Raw genomic sequence first — 21038 nt, forward strand, 5'->3', positions numbered from 1 at the left:
TATAAGCTGAGAGCTTCCAGCAGCACTTCTACCAACAAAATCAACCAGAACACATGCTATACATTAACCAACATATGGATGTCATGAATGCATATTGCATGTCCATTTAGTGGGGAGAGGCTCATTAAAATGATCAAAAATACCCAACTCTGACCCTCAGCAGTTAAATAAATAAAGAAAAGACACATAAATGCTTCATCCAATTATTAGCTATTAAAGTAATATCCATGCATTATCTATACCCACTGATCCTTGCAGGGTCACAGGGGTGCTAGTATTTGATAACTACCATTAAAACAAGCAACAACCTGACAAAAGAACCCTGTGGTTGGTCATTATCACATCAATTTTTTAATGAAAAACACAAAAAATTGTAGGATTCAAAATAATTCTAAGGTGAAATGCTGATCTCAAAACCTTTGCAAGCTCTTCAGTTTGTGGAGAAACTTTGAAAACCACTCAAGTCTTCTGGTTCTGGTCTGGAGAAGCAGCAGTCAGCTTCTATGCACCTCAAATCTGGAACAAATTTCCAGAAAACTGCAAAACTGGTGAAACACAGTTCTCTTAAATCAATGCTAACCCCCCACCTGTTCAGAGCTGCATTAAATAAATGGAACATTGACCAACATACATAATGTGTATCCATGATTTTGATGATGACACTCATCAAAGTGTAATATTTGTTGGTGTATGGTGTTTTTAATGACTTTGTATTTTTGTGCTTTTATGACATGAAACACTTTGAACTGCCTTATTGTTGAACTTTGCAATGTACAAGAAACTTGTTTCATTGAAAATACTGCAAAGTAGATTTATTTACTGATTTATTACAACACACTTTTTGGACACAACATGGTGAAAGGATAAATTTGTCATCTCTGTGAAAAAAAAAATCTATGATCACTTAAATGATTATAGTCATTTAAATGATTTAAAAACCATTAAAAAAATATTCTAATTTTAAATTAGAATATTTTAGCGCATTTCTGTTAATTTGGCTGTTGTAGCGCTCCATAGTTGACTCTTTGACCACAAATTGCGCACCTGAGCCCCTCCTGAACTCGGTTGCTGATTGGCTGACTGGACGCCATACAGGAAAGCTCAGCTTTCAGAGGGAGTTTTTTTTTTTTTTTTACTCGTGAAGTGTCTGTGATCGCTGTCACAACCTCACGAGTAAATGGTGCTTCTCACGGGGCTCATCGATCATGGAGTTACTGGTTCGGTATCTTGATAGGAGCAACTCCGTTAGGTAAGATTATTATTATTATTGTTATTATTACTATTTTTTTTAATTATGAGTAAAAATCCCATTTAGGAGTTAAAAGTATTTTATGTAACTTTGTGTCTGTCGCTCAATCACCTGCCCGGTCTCACTCTCAAAGTGATTAAAACAGAAACTAAGCTAAAGTCCCCTCTCCCCCCTCTACAACTCGCTAGAAAAACCTTCACAGAAACGTGCAGTACGAAGAGATTGGTGCTGTGTCTGCGGTTGGCAAACGACTGAGAAAATATTGAAAGAAGGCCCCGCACTGACTGATTTACTTTGGACTTGAACCTTGGAAAAACCCTGAAAGCAGGCACTGTACTCTCTGTGTGAAGTTGTTTTTTACCCCCTCACAAAACATCTGTTACTTGGGAAATAACTGCTCTCTCACAGTATCACTTCTGCATTTTCTTCCGGAGAGCTTTACGTTGCTTTCTGCAAAGGAAATAGGTTAAAAGGTAGAGACTATCAGCTTGCTTTAATGTTTGTCCTCTGCAGCACCACTTTGTTTACACACAAGTAAGGTCCATCTACTCCTGCCTGATGTTCCTGTTTTCATTGCAGCTCTGACATGACTCAGGATCTTATCAATGAGGAGACTCTGAGAGATGACCTGAGATACTACTTCATGAGCCCCTGTGAGAAGTACAGAACCCGTCGACACATACCCTGGAAAATGGGAGTCCAGATTCTGAAGATCGTCATGATCACTACACAAGTATGTATAAAGAACAGCCTCAAGCTAGGATGATAATGCTGCATCTGTTACGCACCTATTCGGGGAAAAATGTGAACGTGTACCTGAGAGATTTCTCTAAACAAACTAAACCTAAGTTTAACACCCCTGAAACTCCAGCAAAACAGCCAATCAAATGACAGCAACTTACAGCGTGTTAAGGGAACTAGATGAAATGGATGCAACTAGATGAAATTCAAACAGCACATTGAAATGGTGAGAGGGGATTCAAAGTGATTTTAAACCTGATGTAGATATTGTTTTCAGAACAGCTTGAATATGGTGTACCATCTCGAAGTGCAAACTCTCTAACCTGACTGGCTACAGCAGCAGAGCATCACGTGCGGTGCCTCCTCTGCCAGCTAATAACAGGAAACTGAGCCAAAATTGGACAAAAACAGAATGTAAAATTATTTCGTGCTCTGCTAAGTCCATTTACTTTGACAAGGTCAGAATTAAGGAAAAAAAAAATGATCAGAAAGTGTTCATTCATCCTGCCTGTATCAATGGTTTAAGCTGCTGGTGACGGTTTAGTGGTGTGGGAACACATGATTGACCCCATTTGTGCAGATTCTTAGCATTGTTTAGATGCCACAGTCCAGTGTGAGTTTTCATACGCTGACCGTGTCCGTCACTTAATGACCACTGTATAGCCATCATCTGATGACTTGGCCGAACTAGCGAACACTCAGACTGTTGGTGTGGACAAAGACACAAGTTGGATGTGAGTCTTGCTGAGACTCGCAGCCCAGCTGAAGACTCTAAAATTCACTAACGGGATGGAATAGATCTTGGAGAAGTTGCTGGTTTTGGCTCAGTGGAACGACCAAACTAATTTGGATAATTGGGAACTGAGATGTATCGGAGAGACTTTAGGGAAGATTGAAATTTATAATCTACCCGACCTAAGACATTCTGCTTCTGAATTGGCTTTCCCTGTGTGACCTTGGGAGGGCTGCATATTTCCAATCTCCTTGAAGAAATGTCAACATAACGCTCCTTCCCACCTCACCCCCTCCTGTTGTCCATGCAGCTGTGGAGCCGAGTGCTCTCAAGGACGTTCCTTGATAACAACACCTTTATCGGACTTCTACCGGGAGGCTCAGCCACCTGGTTTCATGGCCCTGTGATGTCACCGCCTTCACTCATGTCTTTGTTTTGTCTGAATGTTGCCATTTGCCCTAATGTGTTCTTTCCTCTTTTTTTATTTTCTTAGGTTTGTTATTATGTTTGTATTTCCTTTTAATTCATGTAAAGCACTTTGAATTGCCTTGTTGCTGAAAATGTGCTATATAAATAAAAAAAATACCTTACCTTACTTCCTGCAGAATGGTGCACCATAAATTTCAAATCAACTCAAATTGGTTTCTTGTATATAACCATAGCTTCCCTGTCCTCAAATGGCCTCCAGAGTCACCAGATTTGATGGGACCCAACCCACCCCACGGGTTACTGGAGTGCACCCCTGCCTCCCGAGCCACTGCTCCAGACATAATCAATATTCAGCTCAAAATCCAGTTCTCTGATTCAGTTTGTTCCCTCAAAATGGCTCAACCTTTCAGAGGAATATTTCCCACAACTTAATGAATTAATACCATGAAAAACCTAGACATCTTTGGGGATAAAAAAAAACAAAAACAAAAGTAAATTACCCTCCTGAATAATGCTGTTTGTTTGGCTTTGGTTAAGTGTCCACTTTCCATTTCTTTCTTTCTAGCTCATCCTGTTTGGCCTCAACAACCAGCTGGTGGTTGCCTATAAGGAGGAAACCACCATTGCCCTGAAAAACCTTTTCCTGAAAGGATACACTGGGGCGGATGAGGATGACTATAGCGTAGCTGTTTATACACAGCAGGCTGTGTTTGACAGCCTCTTTTACATCCTTGATCAGGCAAGTACAGAAATTAAAGCTGCTGTTTGATTTTTGTGTTTTGATGGTTTTTAGAATAAGGAAAAAGAGACTTTTAGGAAACTTAATGTGGGAGACTTGCTTTAACGGTCTAGTTTATAGAAAATTTTGTCTCAGTTACTAGTTTATATAAATTATCCCTGCGATGTGAGCATTATATTTCCTGGAATCTGAGGAGAATCCTGCACATATTAGACACGACTGCAGTGCAGAAACTGTATAGTAATTAAGCTGCATAATAATCCTCTGAATACACTTTGTGATCTCATAAAAACAGGAACTGACTGGAAAATGGTGCTCTTATGTAACCTTTGCACTAACTCTGACTTTTTCGAACACCTATTTGTCACTTGTTAAACTTAATTAGGATTTTTTTAAATAAATTTGAGATGAGGCTCAATTGCAAATGTTTATCAACAAAACAACTTTAGTCATGTGGTCCAGAAGAAACCCATTGTTGAAAGAAATCCATGTAGGAGATTAAACAAACTAGAAGCTGCTCTTGTTATAAGATGGTGGAATTATGCAATGTCCTAATCAAAGAACACATTGTTTTTTTTAAGAACTTTCCATGAGTCAAATTTATGACTAGATGTTCTTTGTCCAAGCTAAAGATAGCTGGCTAAAATTAACTTTAGCTATCTTGCAAAGAGAACAAAACTGTCTAAATGTGAAGTAACTTGCAACTGAAGTGAGAGTTTTTTAAAAATTATTTTAAGTGCTAACATTTTAAACGATTCTTTATAGAAATGTAAAACCATGTCATTTTCTTTTTATCTCACCATTACACACTACTTTGTGTTATTCTGTCACATTGAAGGGGCAGGACAAACTGCAAACCTCATCAACGTGCAACAACTCGTGTAACAACTTTTGTGAGGTGGCTTTTGTGGCCTTTTACTGACTACTTGTTCAACAATGGAAAGTTTGTAGCAAGCATTTTAGCTCTTTATGAAAAGTGTTTCTGATAGACAATAGTTACAGAAGATTGCAAACATTTTATCAAGGATGAGCTGGATGCCCAGTTATTTTAAAAGTAGCCAGCTGACGAGAGATGAGAGTGCAAGACATCTTATGTGCTGGAATCACAATAGTCTCCCTAATATAAATTTGTAAAGTTCTGCAATCACAAAGGACTGCTTGAATGCATAATCTGGTAGGATATTAACAATGTTATGTCAGGAACCATGCATGTTAACACTGCTTGGTTATATTAGCTATGAAGATGGGGACAGAAAACAAAAGCAAAAACAGAAGATCCCCCCCCCCCCATAGCAGATGTTCGGTCTGCTGTGGGGTCATTGCAAGGAGACCCTCAATCCACTTTACTCTGAGACTGTTTCACCTGAAGCCTGTGATCTTTACAGTACAGCCAGTTGGGCCAGCTCTCTGTTGGCCCCATCAGCTATGCAGAGGAAGATGGGAAGCTGCTGCCTCTCAGTATCTGTAAAGAGTATTACAGAAAAGGCAACCTGGAGCCTTCAGACGAGGCCTATGATATCGATGCTCACCTAGAAACAGGTAGGCCGGTTTGAAATGTTCATCCTGTATGGGACATTTTTAAAAGAAACTTTTTTTTTTTTTTTGTGAATTGCACTTGTTTTATACAAATGCATAGCAGCAATTATTTTGTTGTGCTTTCGTTTCCCAAATGTATTTCTTTCTATTTCAGAGTGTATGTCACATGATCCAAGAACTGCAAACATGTGGAGAACCCAGAATGCATCTTTCTTCAGCTTTGACTTCTACAGGTAGTGTCATGTGTATGTGCTGTTTTTTCTTCATATCAGAGTCACCAATATAAATAACATTTCAAACCTTTTTTCTTTTTTATTTAAGGCTTGTTGACATAACGATAAGCTTCCACCTGAAGGGAATCAACCTGCAGACGGTTCGACACCGGGAGCTACCTGACTGCTACTCGTTCCATGTCACTGTATAGATTTTCTTTGCTGTTTATAGGTGAAAATCAATTATTTGGTCCAAAGTTGGAATGTACTAGAAAATCACTTTTCTTTTCTTTTTTTTTTTTCCCCCTTTCAGATTATATTTGACAACCAATGTCATAGTGGGAAGGTCAAGTTATTCCTGGACATAGATGCCGAAAGCAATACATGCAAAGATTGGAAGATCTCTGGAACAGGTGAAGTTCAGAATTGTTTCTCAATCAAATCCATGTTTTCTCTTCTACCCAGTTAAACACTCGTTCTGTGTTTCACTCACACGTTCTCTAAGTGAAATCTCTATCAGACTTTTCCTTCTGGAAGCTTTTCACTGTTAAAAGGCGTTTTCTTGCAGACTCATGTCAGCAGTGAGTGTGAGGGGGTTGTGAAGGAGATAAGCGCACACTCAGCCCGTTCCTTTTTATTGTCGTTTTCAGCTCAGAAGAACACACACTATCTGCTGGTGTTTGATGGCTTCGTCATTCTGGTTTGCATAACGTCAGCCGCATTGTGCACGCGCTCAATCATACTGGCTGTCAAGTTACTCCAGGTCAGCTATAATAAAGAACATTTTTTTATTCTTTTTTCCTGCTGTCCACTGATCTGTTTCTTTCTGTACTTGGTTAACGATTATTGGGAAAAATCTGCATCTAAGCAAAAGAACCTTTTGAAACAAAACTTCAATGATAAAAATGTATCTTATCAAAATATTTCAGATTTACCGTTTAGACTTGCTGACCTACATTTTCTGTGATCATTTTTTTTTTTTTTTTTAGGAATCAAATTTAAGTGACTGACTTTCTTCTTTTTTTCACAAGAGATTCTCTCAATTCTTTAAAGAGAACTTTAATCGTAAAGTGTGCGAGGATGACCAGAAGGAGTTCCTGAATGGTTGGTACCTGTTGGTCATTGTCAGTGACCTTCTGGCAATAGTTGGCTCCATACTGAAGATGGAAATTCAGGCAAAGGTAAGCTCCATAATGTAATTTGTCACATTAAAGCTTTAATGTGACTTAATTCTTTGTTAATTAGTTTGACATAATTGGCTATAAAGCTTCCTGTAATGTGGTCGGTGTGTAGTTGATGCATCATTGAGACTTCTTTTGCATTTGTTGTGTTTATGTACTGTTCACTTTAAGATTTTCGGCATTTTATACTCCTATCGAGTATAAAATGTTGTGATGTAAATTCATTTATTCATTTAAAACCATTGCACTTTGATTGCTTAACTATATTCTACAAAAGTCTGACCAGTTACCAAAATCGATGTTTACTTGAGTTTAAAAAAAAATGAAATCATATTAATCCTACAGAATAAAGTCTTTTTAAATTAGGCTACAGGAGGAGTACCGGAGTGACTAGAGTTTTCTCTATCTTTACAAAATAATTTGGAATGCATCATTGCCCCTCCCCAACCTGTTGTACAGTTAGTCAGCAGGCTGAAATGAAGCTCCAAAGCTTTTCCCTTTATTACAACCAAAAGTATTCCTGGTGATAAAAGACAGAGTCCTACTGTGTGAACATGTGCAACCGATCTTTCTTTATTCTAGATCAGTATTTCTCAACCCTGGTCCTCACTGCCCCCCTGTCCTGCAAGTTTTAGGTATTTCCCTTCTGCCACACGCCTGAATTGTATCTCTGGGTGATTAACAGGCTTCTGTAGTACTTGATGGTCATGCAATCATTTGAATCAGCTGTTCTGGAATAGAGGCACATCTAAAAAATGCAGAGCAGGGGGGCAGTGAGGACCAGGGTGGAGAAACACTGTTCTAGATGTTTCCCAGCCATTAATATCACATTTCATATCAAATCGGGTGTAAGAAAGTTTGCTTTTACCCCAAAACCTCTCAGAAATGTGCAATGCATTAAGAGACAGTGGCACACTAAAAATGCAGGGCCTGGGAACACGTTTCAACTCAAAAGCACCACAACTCAAATTGTAGTAATTGATATATTGCTTTTTGCACTTTTTGTTATATTTTATCCAGTAAAAATACTAGTATCATCGATCATGAAAAAAATAATGCAGAATTAAATGTTAAATAAATAATAAATGGGTAGGAATCTGACCTAATAGTCCTGTTGACATCATATACAGATTTAGCTTCGGACTGCAGTATGAAGTTATATTCTGGGCACAATTGTTTCCTGCTGTTCTGCAAATCTTTTGCCCCCTGCTGGACATTTGAAGTCCTCCAGGTTGTTTTCAGTTCTTTCTTGTCAGGGACAGTTTTTGATCTTTATATGTTAATTTTGTGCAGTTCAACAAATGGAGATGTATTGTGGCACTTTTTATAATATTATTATAATGTCAATGTCAAAAAGAGACTTTGTATTATTATAAAAATTATATAATATTATATAACATATTATTATATTATCTATCTTTGCAGACAAGTGCCTAGATAACTGGTTGGTGTCACTTTTTATTTGACATCTGGTTATCAGTGTAATAAACTCACCTGTAGCCATTTACGTGATTGTGAGCGAACTTTGGTATGAAATTGCATCATGTAGATAAACAAGCTGAACCAGAAAGTAATTTATTAATTACAAATGCTTTGCATAAAATCTTTCACGTTAACTTTTACAAATGAAAATACTCGCATGAATATAGCTATCTTGTGTACTCTGTATTTTGGGCATGTTGTATTGTGATTTCACTTTTAAAATAAAGTTGAAGTCGCACACAATTAACTTTTTTTCCTCCTTTTTATTATTTACTCTTATTGAACAAGAACTCATGATTTGTTCATGCTGCTCTTATATTCTTTCTTATTTTCTCTCCACTCTTTGTCTCCTGTAGAGTCTGACAAGTTATGATGTGTGCAGCATCTTCCTGGGAACCTCGACGTTGTTGGTCTGGGTCGGGGTGATCAGGTACCTTGGATACTTCCAGAAATATAATGTGAGTTCAGAGCATTTTTATTTGAACAGAAGGATTTAATAAGTGGTTGTTGTTTTATAATTCTTTAGCTACATGTTTGTTTGTTTGTTTTTTTATGTGACGTGTCAAACAAAGTCGCAATCAGAATTGATTGGGCACAATAGTTTCCTGCTGTTCTGCAAATCTTTTGCCCCCTGCTGGACATTTGAAGTACTCCAGGTTGTTTTCAGTTCAGATGAGATTTTAACATGGACGTTAAACTCTCATCTTGGGGCGTTTTAGTGTTTTTGCTTCATGCCTAAAACATAAACCAACGTAAAATTTATGCCTCCAGGTCTTGATTTTAACCATGAAAGCAGCCTTTCCCAAAGTCCTCCGTTTCTGCTGCTGCGCTGGGATGATCTACCTCGGTTACACGTTCTGCGGGTGGATCGTACTCGGACCGTACCACGAAAAGGTAAAAGTTGCAGACATAGAGGTTTGTTTATCCAAGAACTTGCACTGAGTCATGTTGAGAGAGGTGTGGAGTAACTCGCCACAGAAGAACTGTAAAGTCTTTGTTTTTAGGTGACTAATGCCGTTTGTTGATGCAGAACTGCTGAGGCCATGTGTGTGGTTAAACACAGGAAGTCCAAATGTCTGAAACTGCATTTCCATTCAAAATTTCCTTTTAACAAGAGTGCATAAGCTACCAACATCAGCAATAGTAATTGAGGAGGTCAGGGTTGGAATAGAAATACAATGGCAGCCTTCTCACAGAAACCCAACTTGGAGACCACATCCTTAAACACATTTTTATTCGTGTAGTTTCCTGATGATGTACCTTATTCCTGTTTCCAAAATCTGATATTTTATATTTGCCTCATCAATGAATCACAAGAAGAAACACAAATGTAACCTTTTCAGGTTTTGGGTTGCTAAGAGTAAAGAGATAAATACACTCAAAGAGTAAATACATAAATACAAGAGAGGTTTTACAGTTTTTTTGCTCTTTGAAGATGTGAGAAAATTTTTGGACTGACACAATGGTTGTGTAGCTATTATTGAAAAAGGGGAGGTGGGACCCAGAATGAAGGCATGTCATAAAATAAACAGCCAAAAAGTTTAATGTAAGGTTATCGTAACGGTTATTTGCTGAAAAAAGAACATACTTAGAGCAATTAGCCAAAACGGTACAAAAAAAAAATATACATTTTGCATTTATTCAACAGATTAGCCTTAAACTGTATTGATAAGTGTTGTTGGAAGTATTTATTTTATTTTTTTTAAGCTGTAGATGCATTCTTTAAGCTGCCGATGCATGCCTTATGTTAGATATCTGGTTTAGTTCATTTCAACTATTGTGGCTGAAAATGACTCAGAAATAGTTTTTTTTGCAAAATAATTGTAAATGAATAAACAAATACTTACTTTTAAGTTGCTGTAATGACACAGCTCATCCACTAGGTGTCAGTGTTTTCCCCCAGTTAGTCTGAAGTTATGAAGCTGAGTACACGTGCATATTCTGGAGGAAATTATAGCATTTTATGCTTGAAAATGTGTGGTCATTCAATACGGGGGTGTTTGTTTGTGTAAAATCATTTAGGCTGCAATTAAAACAAATATTCAATGACTCTCAATTCATCCGTAAACTTATAAACCACCACATCATGGTTATCCATTTTAAGACTGGGAACCACATTAAAATCTGTACTCTGCAGGCTGTAGTTACAGAAACCAACCAATATATGCAGAAACCTGGTGAAGGACAGTTTATGAAGCAGGCTCTGAATGTTCCAGCACTTTAACAACTTAAGACTTTTACCACCATTTAATTATTCAGCAACCTCTCCAAAGGAGCACAGCTGGTTGTGGCGACGGAGAAATCCCGTGCCAGCAAGCGGCACCGGGAAGCCGTGTGTTTTAACTATCCTGCTCTGTCGAGATAAATTATTTACGGAAGTTTTGACCGCACGTGGGAGTCAAAACAAGTCGTGGCCTGCAGAGGTAAGTTTGTTCAGACGGCATTATATCAGCTGCTTTAGTTCATCTAAAAGTTGTTGATGAGCTTCAGCTGCTCAGCCATCAATCTTTTTCTTTATGGGAAACATTTGGCTGGAACATACTTTTTAGAAGAAAATTTTCAACATGATGTAAAGTAGCCTAGTTTGCGCACTGTAATTTAATGTGCAGTATTTTGTTATTTTATTCTTTTATTAAACTGGAAAGTAATTCTACTCCTAACTGAATGCTTTATTTGTTACATCCCTTCCTTTTAGTTTTTTTTTTCTTTTGACCAAAATAAACATAATTGATTTCTTCCTTTTTTGTGGCATAACTATATAGTGATTCAATATTTACCAATTTGCTTAACCCTTAACTTCAAGCAGTAAAACACTGATTATGCATTCATGCAAACCTAAAACTGTTGTTCTACTCAAAACTACATCAAGTTATCAAAGCCTGTAGCACTCTCTGGTTTCTCACCGTCACTTTTGTATCCTTTTAATATTTGATGTAAAAATGAACTCCAGTGCTCATGAGCAGGCACCCTGGTGGCATTGTAACGCATTCAATTTGCTCACCACAGCAGTTAATTATCAATACTTGAAATATTTACAGAAAGTTGACCAGGGAAGTTCCTGTCAGCCCTTCCAGGAATCTCTGTTTATCACCCCAGTAAATATACAGAGGATGTAATAAAACTCCACTTTCCATACATGCATTCAGAGTATTGTGCTTTGAATCCATGGAGATGCAGAGGGATGTTGTTCCTAGATGCCATCGGTCTCTGACTGACCAGAGCTTCTTGGATTAAGCCCATGTCTGACCTTCAGGACTCCTCTTTCCTTTGTCCTTCCTTCAGTCTCTTGCCAGCTGTTATTTATTTCTTTTCTGCTCCCTTTTTGGATTCAGTTTGTTTGGGTCTCTTCCTTTTTTTTTTTCATTTCAGTTTCTCTTCCAGGTTCTTCATGTATGGAATTTACCCATTTGTTTCTGTGTGTAAGATTTTAAATGCAAACGTGTTTTTCACATTACAGACCTGCATCACTTTATCACTTGTCTCTCGCCTTCTCTTCCTACAGTTTGAGGGCCTGAGTCGAGTTGCAGAGTGTCTGTTCTCTCTGCTGAACGGCGACGACATGTTCACCACCTTTGCCCAGCTGAAGGACAAAAATATCCTGGTGTGGCTCTTCAGTCGGGCTTACCTCTACTCCTTCATCTCGCTGTTCATCTACATGGTGCTGTCCCTCTTCATCGCCCTCATCACTGACTCTTACGAGACCATAAAGGTAAACAAACCTGCGCTCCTTGTCTATGGAGAAAACGGCAGTAGTGCCTTGCAGAAGTATTCATATCCCCTGAACCTTTTCACATTTGGACATGCTTCTTCAAATTTAAGATTTGATTTGGATTTAATGTGGTAGACCAACAGCTGTCTAAAAAAATAAAAAGCTGTAGGTTTTTTTCAGTTTCATTTAGTTCTTGAACTGAAGACTTTTATCATCCAGTTTTTGGTAGAAAGAGAGAAAAAAAGAGACAAATCAAGCCAGTGAAAATAACTGAGTTTGTTTTAATTTATCATGCGATTAATTGATTTGTTTGATTATTGCGACGGGCCTAGTTGTGTGTAATCAAACATGTAAGCTAAAGGGGAAATTAACAAAGACGATTCTCCCAAGTCTCATCTGAAATTTGCTGCTTCTCTAACCTTGTGTATTTCCTTTGTCTGCAGAACTACCAGAGGGACGGGTTCCCACTCACTGATCTGCAGAAATTTCTTCTGGGACATAAAGATTTTCCTGTTCAAGAAGAAATTGGCCAGACAGAAGTTGAGCTCAGTAACTCTATCCGTCACTGCTACTGCTGCCAACGGTATGACAGCAATGCTAATACTCTAAAATTACAACCTGGTTCAAATACGTGAGTTTTCAGAAATTACACCTGAAAAATTATATAATTTTTTTTTTTCAATTATATCAAACACCCAGCCTTGTCTCTGCCCAGTCCTCTCAGGTTTTCCTCTCCTAATTTAATCTGGTGTCCGTTTCATTTACCAACACGGCCACAGTTGTATCCAAGTTGAGCTTTGCTGTCAACATTTTGAGTTGAGGCTTATCAGTCTTTGAAAATCAAGGAAACTATTAATGCTTAACAGCTGGAATAAAACGAGATACAAATCCCCTTTTCCTCATCTCCTTTTACTGCATCCTCCCATTTGCCTTATGCATGCTGGCAGATTTATACCAGCTAGAAATGGATGATAAAGTATAAAAGCTACACCGCTTGCTGGGCTCCAGCTTTATTTCTTCAATTCAACCCCAATAGCTGCACCTTAACTGTACTATACTACATGTGCAATCAATTTAATGAGGTTCAATTAAACATTTTATAACAGTAGCTATTATTACGCTTGTGTTTGCAGCAGCCATATTGGATCTACTGACTTCAGGGTGTTGAACTTAAAAACCTTCAACTTCAAGGTCCAACTGGGACATTGCATAATGATTATTGACAATAGAACTAATTTATGAAGCGGAAACTTTGTTTGAAATATTGACTTGTTCAAGCTTTCTGCTGTCAAATTGCAGACAAACGGAAATATAACATTCAAGTTGGTGGAAAAAATAGTGGATAATGGCTAATAGTGGATAATGGCTTCCTTTTATAGGTTCTGGTCAGAGTAGAGAGGCTTGATTGGACTATAGGTGTGAATCTTTGATTGTTAGGCACCAAGGATTCAAGATGGTTTTGCCATTTATCTATTGTTAAGGAAAGGGGGTTGTTCTTTGATGCTAAAGAGGGCAGATAAGTTCTGGGTTGGGGAAGCAACACTTAGTATCCAGGATAAAAAATCTTTCCTCTGCTGTCATGACACTGTGGGTGTCTACGTGTGAGCAGGTTGACCAACCGTACAATAGGACAGACAACCTAAAGCAGACGAAGGGTGAGGAGCACATTATAGCATTTTCCATTAGACCAGGCAACCTGTATCCTCTGTCGTACAGTATTAATGAGCTCCAGTGGTTTTTAGTTTTAGGGTTTTAAAAAGCAGATCTTGGCAAAGTGAGGGCTAAATGAGTTAAGTGGATGATTTAACAGCCCAGATCTGGTGCCTGTCGTCCTGAAGTTGCAGAATAGTCGCTCCAAAGGACTAGACTTGATGGCAAGGAGGCTTTTGAACCTCCAAGACTTGGAGCTCATCAACAAATATAAACAACAAAACAATAAATTCATATGAAAAACCTGGTCAGTGATCATAAGAAGTGCGTGATTACTGTGACTCTTGTAATGATTCCATTAATGACTGAGAAGAGTTTATATGTTTACCATACCTTTTTATTTTTTTTGTAGAATAATTAATAAATTTTGGAGGGTTATTTGATTTTTCGGTAACGCTTCATTTGAAGGGGTGTCTGCATAGCGCTTATATGACACTGTTATAAGTATGATATAACACCTGTTATGAACTTAAAGGAGTCTTCATAAATGTTTATAATTGTTGTCATGAAGTGTCACTCGGCAAATAATGACACTTGTAACGCAAAGTTGACACTTTTAATGGACATTTTATGCAAGTTTTAATGGAACTTTGCATTAAAAGTGTCATCATTTACTGAGTGACACTTCATGACAACAGTTATAAACATTAATAAAGACGCCTTCATGCTCATAACAGGTGTTATGTCACGTTCATGAGAGTATCATGTCAGGCTTATGCACACCCCTTCAAATAAAGTGTTACCAACTTTTTTTTAACATTGTCTGAAAGGGAAGTTAATCTAAATCTGCCAGGTGCATGAATAATTTTAACCTCAACTCTTTGACAGTGATGGGTTTCTTTTTCTTTATATAAATGTTGGTCTAGTGCACATGTGTCAAACTCGAGGCCCAGGGGCCAAATCTGGCCCGCCGCAGCTTTTTATGTGGCCCTCTAGACTCCAAATTACATCAATAAGTCTCCAGTTTTTCACAAATCCACAAAATTCACACAAAATCAACAAATCCCAACATTTTTACTGATTTTACTGAAATTTTTTCTCAAAACTGGCCAAAAGCATTTGGCTAAAGTGACTGTTGCTTCAGCCTTGCTTGATGTAAAGTTATAGTTCGTGATTGATACGATGAGTAATAAAAAGACACATTTAACCTCACACATTAGTGCAAATATCAGAAAAATTTCTTACACATATTCCTAAATTAGCGCCACAAAATCTGTGATTTTGATTGGGGAAAAAAATGCAAAAAAACAATCAAAAGTCCTGAAGGGACTGATCACTGTGAAAAGATGTTCAATAATTAATTAAAACCAAAACCAAATAAACAGCCATTAAGTTTTTTTAACACTTTAATGGGTTTTATCAACCCATTTGGGCACAACCAGAACATTCAGAGTTTTGATATGGCCCAAAATGAAACTGAGTTTGACGTCGCTGGTGTAGTGGCTTTTATTTGCATGGTCAGACAGGAAGGTGAGTAATGAGAGGAAGACATGCAGCAAAGGTCATCAGGCCGGGATTTGAACCTGTGACGGCCGCGTCGAGGCCTAAGGCCTCCTTAAGTGGGTTCTGCTTTACCCCTGTGCCACCGCAGCACCCAACAGTGATGAGTTTGACACTGAAGTGTTAGGAGAGCAACCTAAGCCGAATAAACTAATGTATTATACAGATAGCTGCAGTTTATGGTTTGTCATTTATCAAAACCTTTTATTTATTTTTTTTTGTTGTTTAGATTTTAATAACTTGCTGTCAGGTTTTCTTTTTGCCAGTCCCAACTCCACTGTGCTATGAAGTAACACTGCTAGTAGATTTAATCAGCAGCTCAATTTGCATACGTTTTATCTTGTTGCTGCCAATGAGACATGTAACACTCTTGTTTTTTGTTTTTTTTAATGTGCATTCCTTTCCAATGAGTCGATCCCTATCTTCCGCCAACAGCGATGTTTCCTCCACATTGTGGATTGGCTTGTGGCCTTACTTGGTCTGAGAGGAATGAAATTAGTGGTGGGAACTATGCAGACACACCCAGTGATGGACTGATCACAGAGAAGCTGCATCCTGAAAAGTAGGAAGAACATTGCTCTGTCCCCCACCTCCTCTCCTCGGTACATTACCTTTTAAAAAAAAAAAGCAATCTCTGCTCTCTCACTGGAGCTGGACGAGAGTCAGAAGCATTTTCTTAGCATAGTGTGGTTTGGTGGGAAGACTTCTGAACGATCTATAGATCTAAAGTTACTCATTAGCTTTAATGTGGAAGATAATGCAATAGAATCTCCCTTGTGTGTCTAGTTTCATCTAGTAGAAATGCTTCTTCTTCTTCTTCTTCTTCTTCTTCTTTTTTATCTCTTTTGTAATCAGATGACATGACAATTTCCTAACAAAATAATGACTGGTGTTTTATTGTCTTGGTCACCACATTACGTTTGAGTCACGAATGCCTCATTCACTCTTTATGGACTCTTCAACAACTCAAGGAGCCACAGTGCCACTTTTTGCAGCAATAAAACAGTTCATCATTATTCTATTCCCCTTTTGAATTTGAAGTTTATATTCATAAAATGTGCTTTGTAAGTAAAATAAACGTATGATAGGACAGACAGTTAGACCTTTAAAGAGTGCTGGATGCATTGGATGAAAAATGTTTCAATGAAATCAAAATCTGCACTATAATAGTGTAGCTTCTACACTATTCTACACCGAATAATGGTGTAGAAACTTTTTAAAAGTAAATCCTTAAAAAAAAAAAAAGTTTTTAATTGTATTGTAGTGTGTTCAAGATTTTAAAGTGGCTGAATGTTTAAAGTCCTGAAAATGCTGGAAACTGTAGTTGGATTATTGACTTTAAAATTGCTTAAAATAAAATAAAAGTTCACGTTTTCTCTAAATGTGTACTTTGTTTTTGCCTAAGTTGGACTCGATCGAAACATGTTAAATGGAAGTTCATGGTAAAAACTTAATTTCAGCTACAACAGATTTAGTATTAAGAAGGTATCACTTTCATGGCGTATTTTCATCCTTCGCTATGTCGTATGAACTCGCATAATTTTAAAATAACATCCGATATGGAACTGAAAGACTTGGCTTAAACACTAGTCTGTTTGAAAAAATGTTCTTTAACACACCCTCCGTTGTTGTAATTGCCACACATAATTGAATATGTGTGTAAAATCTTACCCTTTTGTTGCTATGGCAACTTGGTAACCCCCCTAGATGCCACTTGTTGTTGCAGTTCTCCAAACAACTTCCTTATTTTTCCTACTATGTGGTGGCACAATGAAACCGGGTTCTCATCCACCATTGTTTTTCATAGTTTGTGGTTTTAACCTTTTTATTTAATACCGTGTGTTGAGATGGAGAAATGGTGACCCGTAAATGCCATGTATACCCAGGGGATAGGGTTTTTATTTAAAACTGTCTAGAAATTGACGCCGATCAACTTAAAGTACAGAATTAACCAACAGATCAGTTGCTATGGATGCCAAATATTTTTGACACATTTTTTAAAAAGAGGACGTTTGTGCGGTTTCCTCTGCCTTCACTCAATAAATGTCACCATAGAAGATTACATTACAATCTTCTATGTCACCATAGAAGATTACATCATAGCAACATAGAGCTAATTTATTTTAAGGTTTTTAATATATGTTTTTTTACGTGGGGTGCCAATACTTGTGGAAAGTGCTCTATCGCCACAATACGGTTTCTCTCACCAGACTCTTGTGCTCAAACCTGTAATTCATTTGTTTTTCCTGGATCTATTAGAGCTGTGATCCATTTCTGGGCCATTTAGGGTTTCCTGCTCTGGATCTTAAGTGGTTAAAGTGTAGTTTCAGTAACGGAGCAATTATGTAAGACTGAGTAGTGCAACTCAATTATGGAGTAAGTTGTGTCATTAGTACCCAAGACAAATTGCACAGACTGTATAATTGGAGACAGTTACCATCTTGCTACTCACTAAATTGATCTTCGGAGTACGTTTGTCTTGATGTGTGGGAATAGATGAGATGAGGAAACATGGCGACGTCTCGCAGGATGAAATATGATCTGAATTCAGTTAGCTTTTCTTTTCTTTTTTTTGACCTGCTGATGATGGGACTCTTATTATCAGCATTTATCATTTATTCGTGTTTAAGATGGAAGTTGAAATGCAAGGATCTGCCTTTTTTTTTTTTTTTTTTGTTTAATTGCTCTTAGAAGTTTCCATTTTTATTTAAAGACTATATGTGATGTGATGGAGGAAACTTTAAAAATTACGAGTTCATCTTACAGTTCTTGTGATTTTTACATTTAAACAGAACCCAACAAACGCACAGCTTTACTTCTATTTGATATTTTTTTCAAAGAATCTTGGAGCATATTCTGGTATGTCTGAAATTATTTATTTAGTTTTCTGACTTAATCAAGAATTGTAGCAAATACCGGGATGTAGAGCCATCTATTTTTGTCAAAACAAACAAACAAACAAACAAAAAAAAACATGAAGACCAAAAACAACAAAAAAAGGTTGGTTTTGTGATGAAGGCTATTTCTCCTCTGTTGCCCCTCGGGGTACAATCAATTCTTGTCTCGGACCGTTTGCTGCAGGTCTTCCCCCCCATTTCTGCACCCCATTTCTTTTCAATTTACTGTTCAATAAAAGCAGCTGGTGCCAATAACAAATAAATAAATAAAAATAAAAGCTAAAAAGTGAGTGCTTAATGGAAAAGAGGATGTTGTGTTGTGCACAAATGCCTCTTGGTCAAAAGCTTTGAGTTTTGTTTTTCAGAAGACTTGTTCCTCCCTGGAGAACGAAAACATGATTGAAATGTGGATGTTTGTGGAAGTGAGAGGCTGAGTAGGTCAGTGGCATGAGTATGACTGGTCTTGGACAAAATTCCCCTTTTTCATAGCTGAAAAATTGTGAAATAAACGTTAAAACATATTTTGTTCCAGCTGCATTTAAAAAAAAAAAGAACAATCATGGAATACTATGAAGCCTGGTTGTGCAAACCTTTGTTTTATTTCTTTGACTTTGCAGTAGGATTTCCTGTGTGCATCCGAGATGCTTTTTATGTTTTTGAAACCTACTCTTGGCAAAATTCATATTTATTTATTTTTTCTTATCTAATCCTACCCCACTTGAAATATATTTGCTCAATGCTGCTTGATTTATATCTGCCAAATCCACATGGCAGTAGAATATCTAGGAATAGAAAGACTCTCTATGATTGCTCCAAACCTCCAATAAATGATCTGTAATAACCTTTTGCTACGACCTCCCGAACACTCGCACTGATGTGAGTACCAGAGCAGTTTGAACAAGCAGATTCTTGTTTGAATTGTGGTATATTTTATGACAACTTTGATGCAACATACTCATAGGACTTCCCGAGTCTTTTGTGGGCAGTTCTGGCCTGGGGTGTATTCAAGAAGGACCAACTTTGTTAGGAAACGACAAAACGCTTTGGCTAAGGAAGACGTGTGCATTTAGCGAAAGCGCAGTAATCATTATTTAAAAAAAAAACTTGTTCACCCTTCTGGATTTGTTTTTCTGTTTTAGTATAGTGAGCAGAGATTTTGATCGATTTAAAAAGACTAAAACTTTTGAGTGAAGTGTATTTTGCCATCTGTCATTTTTGGCTTGACTTGGTGATGCAAGCACAGATCCTGTAAGGTTCACCACTAACCATTTTGCACACTCATTTCTGTGCGGTATTAAAAACCCACTGCTAATTCCGCCTCACTTTCTAAATGAGACTAAGACATTTAGAGGCCGTGGTGCAAAAATTCTGTTGCTTTCTGACAGCTAAATAAGCCTTTTTATTATAGGAGCTGGATCAGACATGTCTTCACTTTGTGGGATAATCAGATTATTTTAAACTAACTAAGTTGAACTATACATATTGTTAAAAATCCGATTAATTTGTGTTGCTTCCATCAGTTTTATGGTTGAAAGAAAATAGACAAAGTTGAAATTAGGAGACTCACAAATTAAACCTGGCAAAATATAGTTGGGATTTTTTTTTTTTAAAGAATAAACAAAGAACTACACGTAATAAATAACCTAGTCCATTTGAAAGCAACATAACTGCTCAATCCTGTTTAATTGTATTAAAATGTAGTTTAAAAAAGCCTTGTATCTTTCTGTCTGATATGAAGTTATTAGGATTTTTCCTCACTTTCAAAGCTTTAAACAGAACCTGTCATGTTCGCCTATTCACCCTCTGCACGTATTTGCACATGTGTAACTGTTTAGACTCGATAATTGATTTTTGGTGCAGTTTCATCACATTTTTCAAATCTTGTAAGCCATCAAGCTCAGGGTGAAGTTAAGAGCCACCTAACACTAGAGTGTGCTGTGTAGTAAATCAGTGGACGATTGTTTGTCACACTCTCATTGAACTAAAGACTAAGACTTGTCCAACATGCAGCCTGCAGTTTGCTCATGCGGAGCTGACAGCTCTGTTGAAGACGTCAGTCAAAACCACGAGTCACGAACATTTGTGAAACGTGTGTGTTGCTGCAACTGTGTGAGCCTGCAGTACTGGACACTGCCTTGGAGTGTGTAACTGTGGACATGATTATTATTAAAACTAAATTAAAATATGTTTAAAAAAAACAATCTGGAGATCTACCTTTGGTGGCTCATACCCTTGGAATGAATGAAAATGATGATTTCTGAAAGCAATGATTTCAGATCCACCATTAATTGTTATTCATGTCATGCGGTTGATATTCAAACGGTTCTTTCACACGAGATCTGTTGCTTCATGTCTTTATTTTTTTTTTTTTTTGTCTTTGTTTCCTCTCTGCAGGGCTCCACCACTTGATGATGTCATACTAATTAGCTGAAGGCAGGCCCACTTCCTGGAGAGCTGCTTTTTGGAAGTTTCTGGAACCAGGACGTTCCTTCTTTGAGGGAGTCTTAGAGTTCAAACGTTCCTGCCTTTAAAAAAAAAAAAAAGGGGGGAAAAAAAGAGAAATCCAGGCACATGTCGAGTTCAGGGGTAAAATATCCAATAAAGTGTAACAGAAAACACAAATCTGGACTCTGACCTGGAACTGAGATGAATTATTTAATATAGTAGCAGATTCCATTGTATTTCAGGGTATGGCGTAAAAGTTTACTGGGCCTTTTTTTTTTTAGGTCTCCACAGGCACTTCAAGGCCAGAGAACTGTTTTCAGGGCATTGCGTAAATGGATCCTGTGCAGTGCAGGATGTAAATTATTCAACTGTTGAATTAAATTTTGCTATAAAACTTATACTTGTGTTTTTCTTGTTTTTATTGCATAAACAGCCGCAGGCATTTAAAGAAGTCTTTGCATGAAATTACTTTACA

The 21038-nt window shown here is 37.5% G+C and overlaps 1 protein-coding gene across 1 annotated transcript; it reads left to right on the top strand.

The window, feature by feature from the left end:
• Nucleotides 1-1093: 1093 nt before the first annotated feature.
• On the top strand, nt 1094-20961 carry mcoln2 (mucolipin TRP cation channel 2). The gene is made up of 14 exons (XM_015007311.2): nt 1094-1249; nt 1829-1982; nt 3718-3891; nt 5277-5430; nt 5582-5660; nt 5749-5845; nt 5953-6052; nt 6290-6402; nt 6671-6820; nt 8659-8760; nt 9074-9196; nt 11805-12011; nt 12455-12594; nt 20513-20961. Exons 1-14 carry the CDS (start codon nt 1206-1208, stop codon nt 20547-20549), a joined length of 1674 nt encoding a protein of 557 aa, XP_014862797.1. The 5' UTR covers nt 1094-1205; the 3' UTR covers nt 20550-20961.
• Nucleotides 20962-21038: the final 77 nt, after the last annotated feature.

The sequence above is a fragment of the Poecilia mexicana genome, unplaced genomic scaffold (assembly GCF_051168715.1).
Source record: "Poecilia mexicana isolate PSO_F unplaced genomic scaffold, ASM5116871v1 scaffold_4, whole genome shotgun sequence".
Taxonomy (NCBI): Eukaryota; Metazoa; Chordata; class Actinopteri; order Cyprinodontiformes; family Poeciliidae; genus Poecilia; species Poecilia mexicana.

Excerpts from the sequence above, each read along its gene's own strand:
- mcoln2 (XM_015007311.2), top strand. The coding sequence starts at position 1,206 with ATGGAGTTACTGGTTCGGTATCTTGATAGGAGCAACTCCGTTAG. Across the intron at positions 3,892-5,276 it reads TCTTTTACATCCTTGATCAG|TACAGCCAGTTGGGCCAGCT; the intron begins GCAAGTACAGAA and ends TGATCTTTACAG. Across the intron at positions 6,403-6,670 it reads TGGCTGTCAAGTTACTCCAG|AGATTCTCTCAATTCTTTAA; the intron begins GTCAGCTATAAT and ends TTTTTTCACAAG.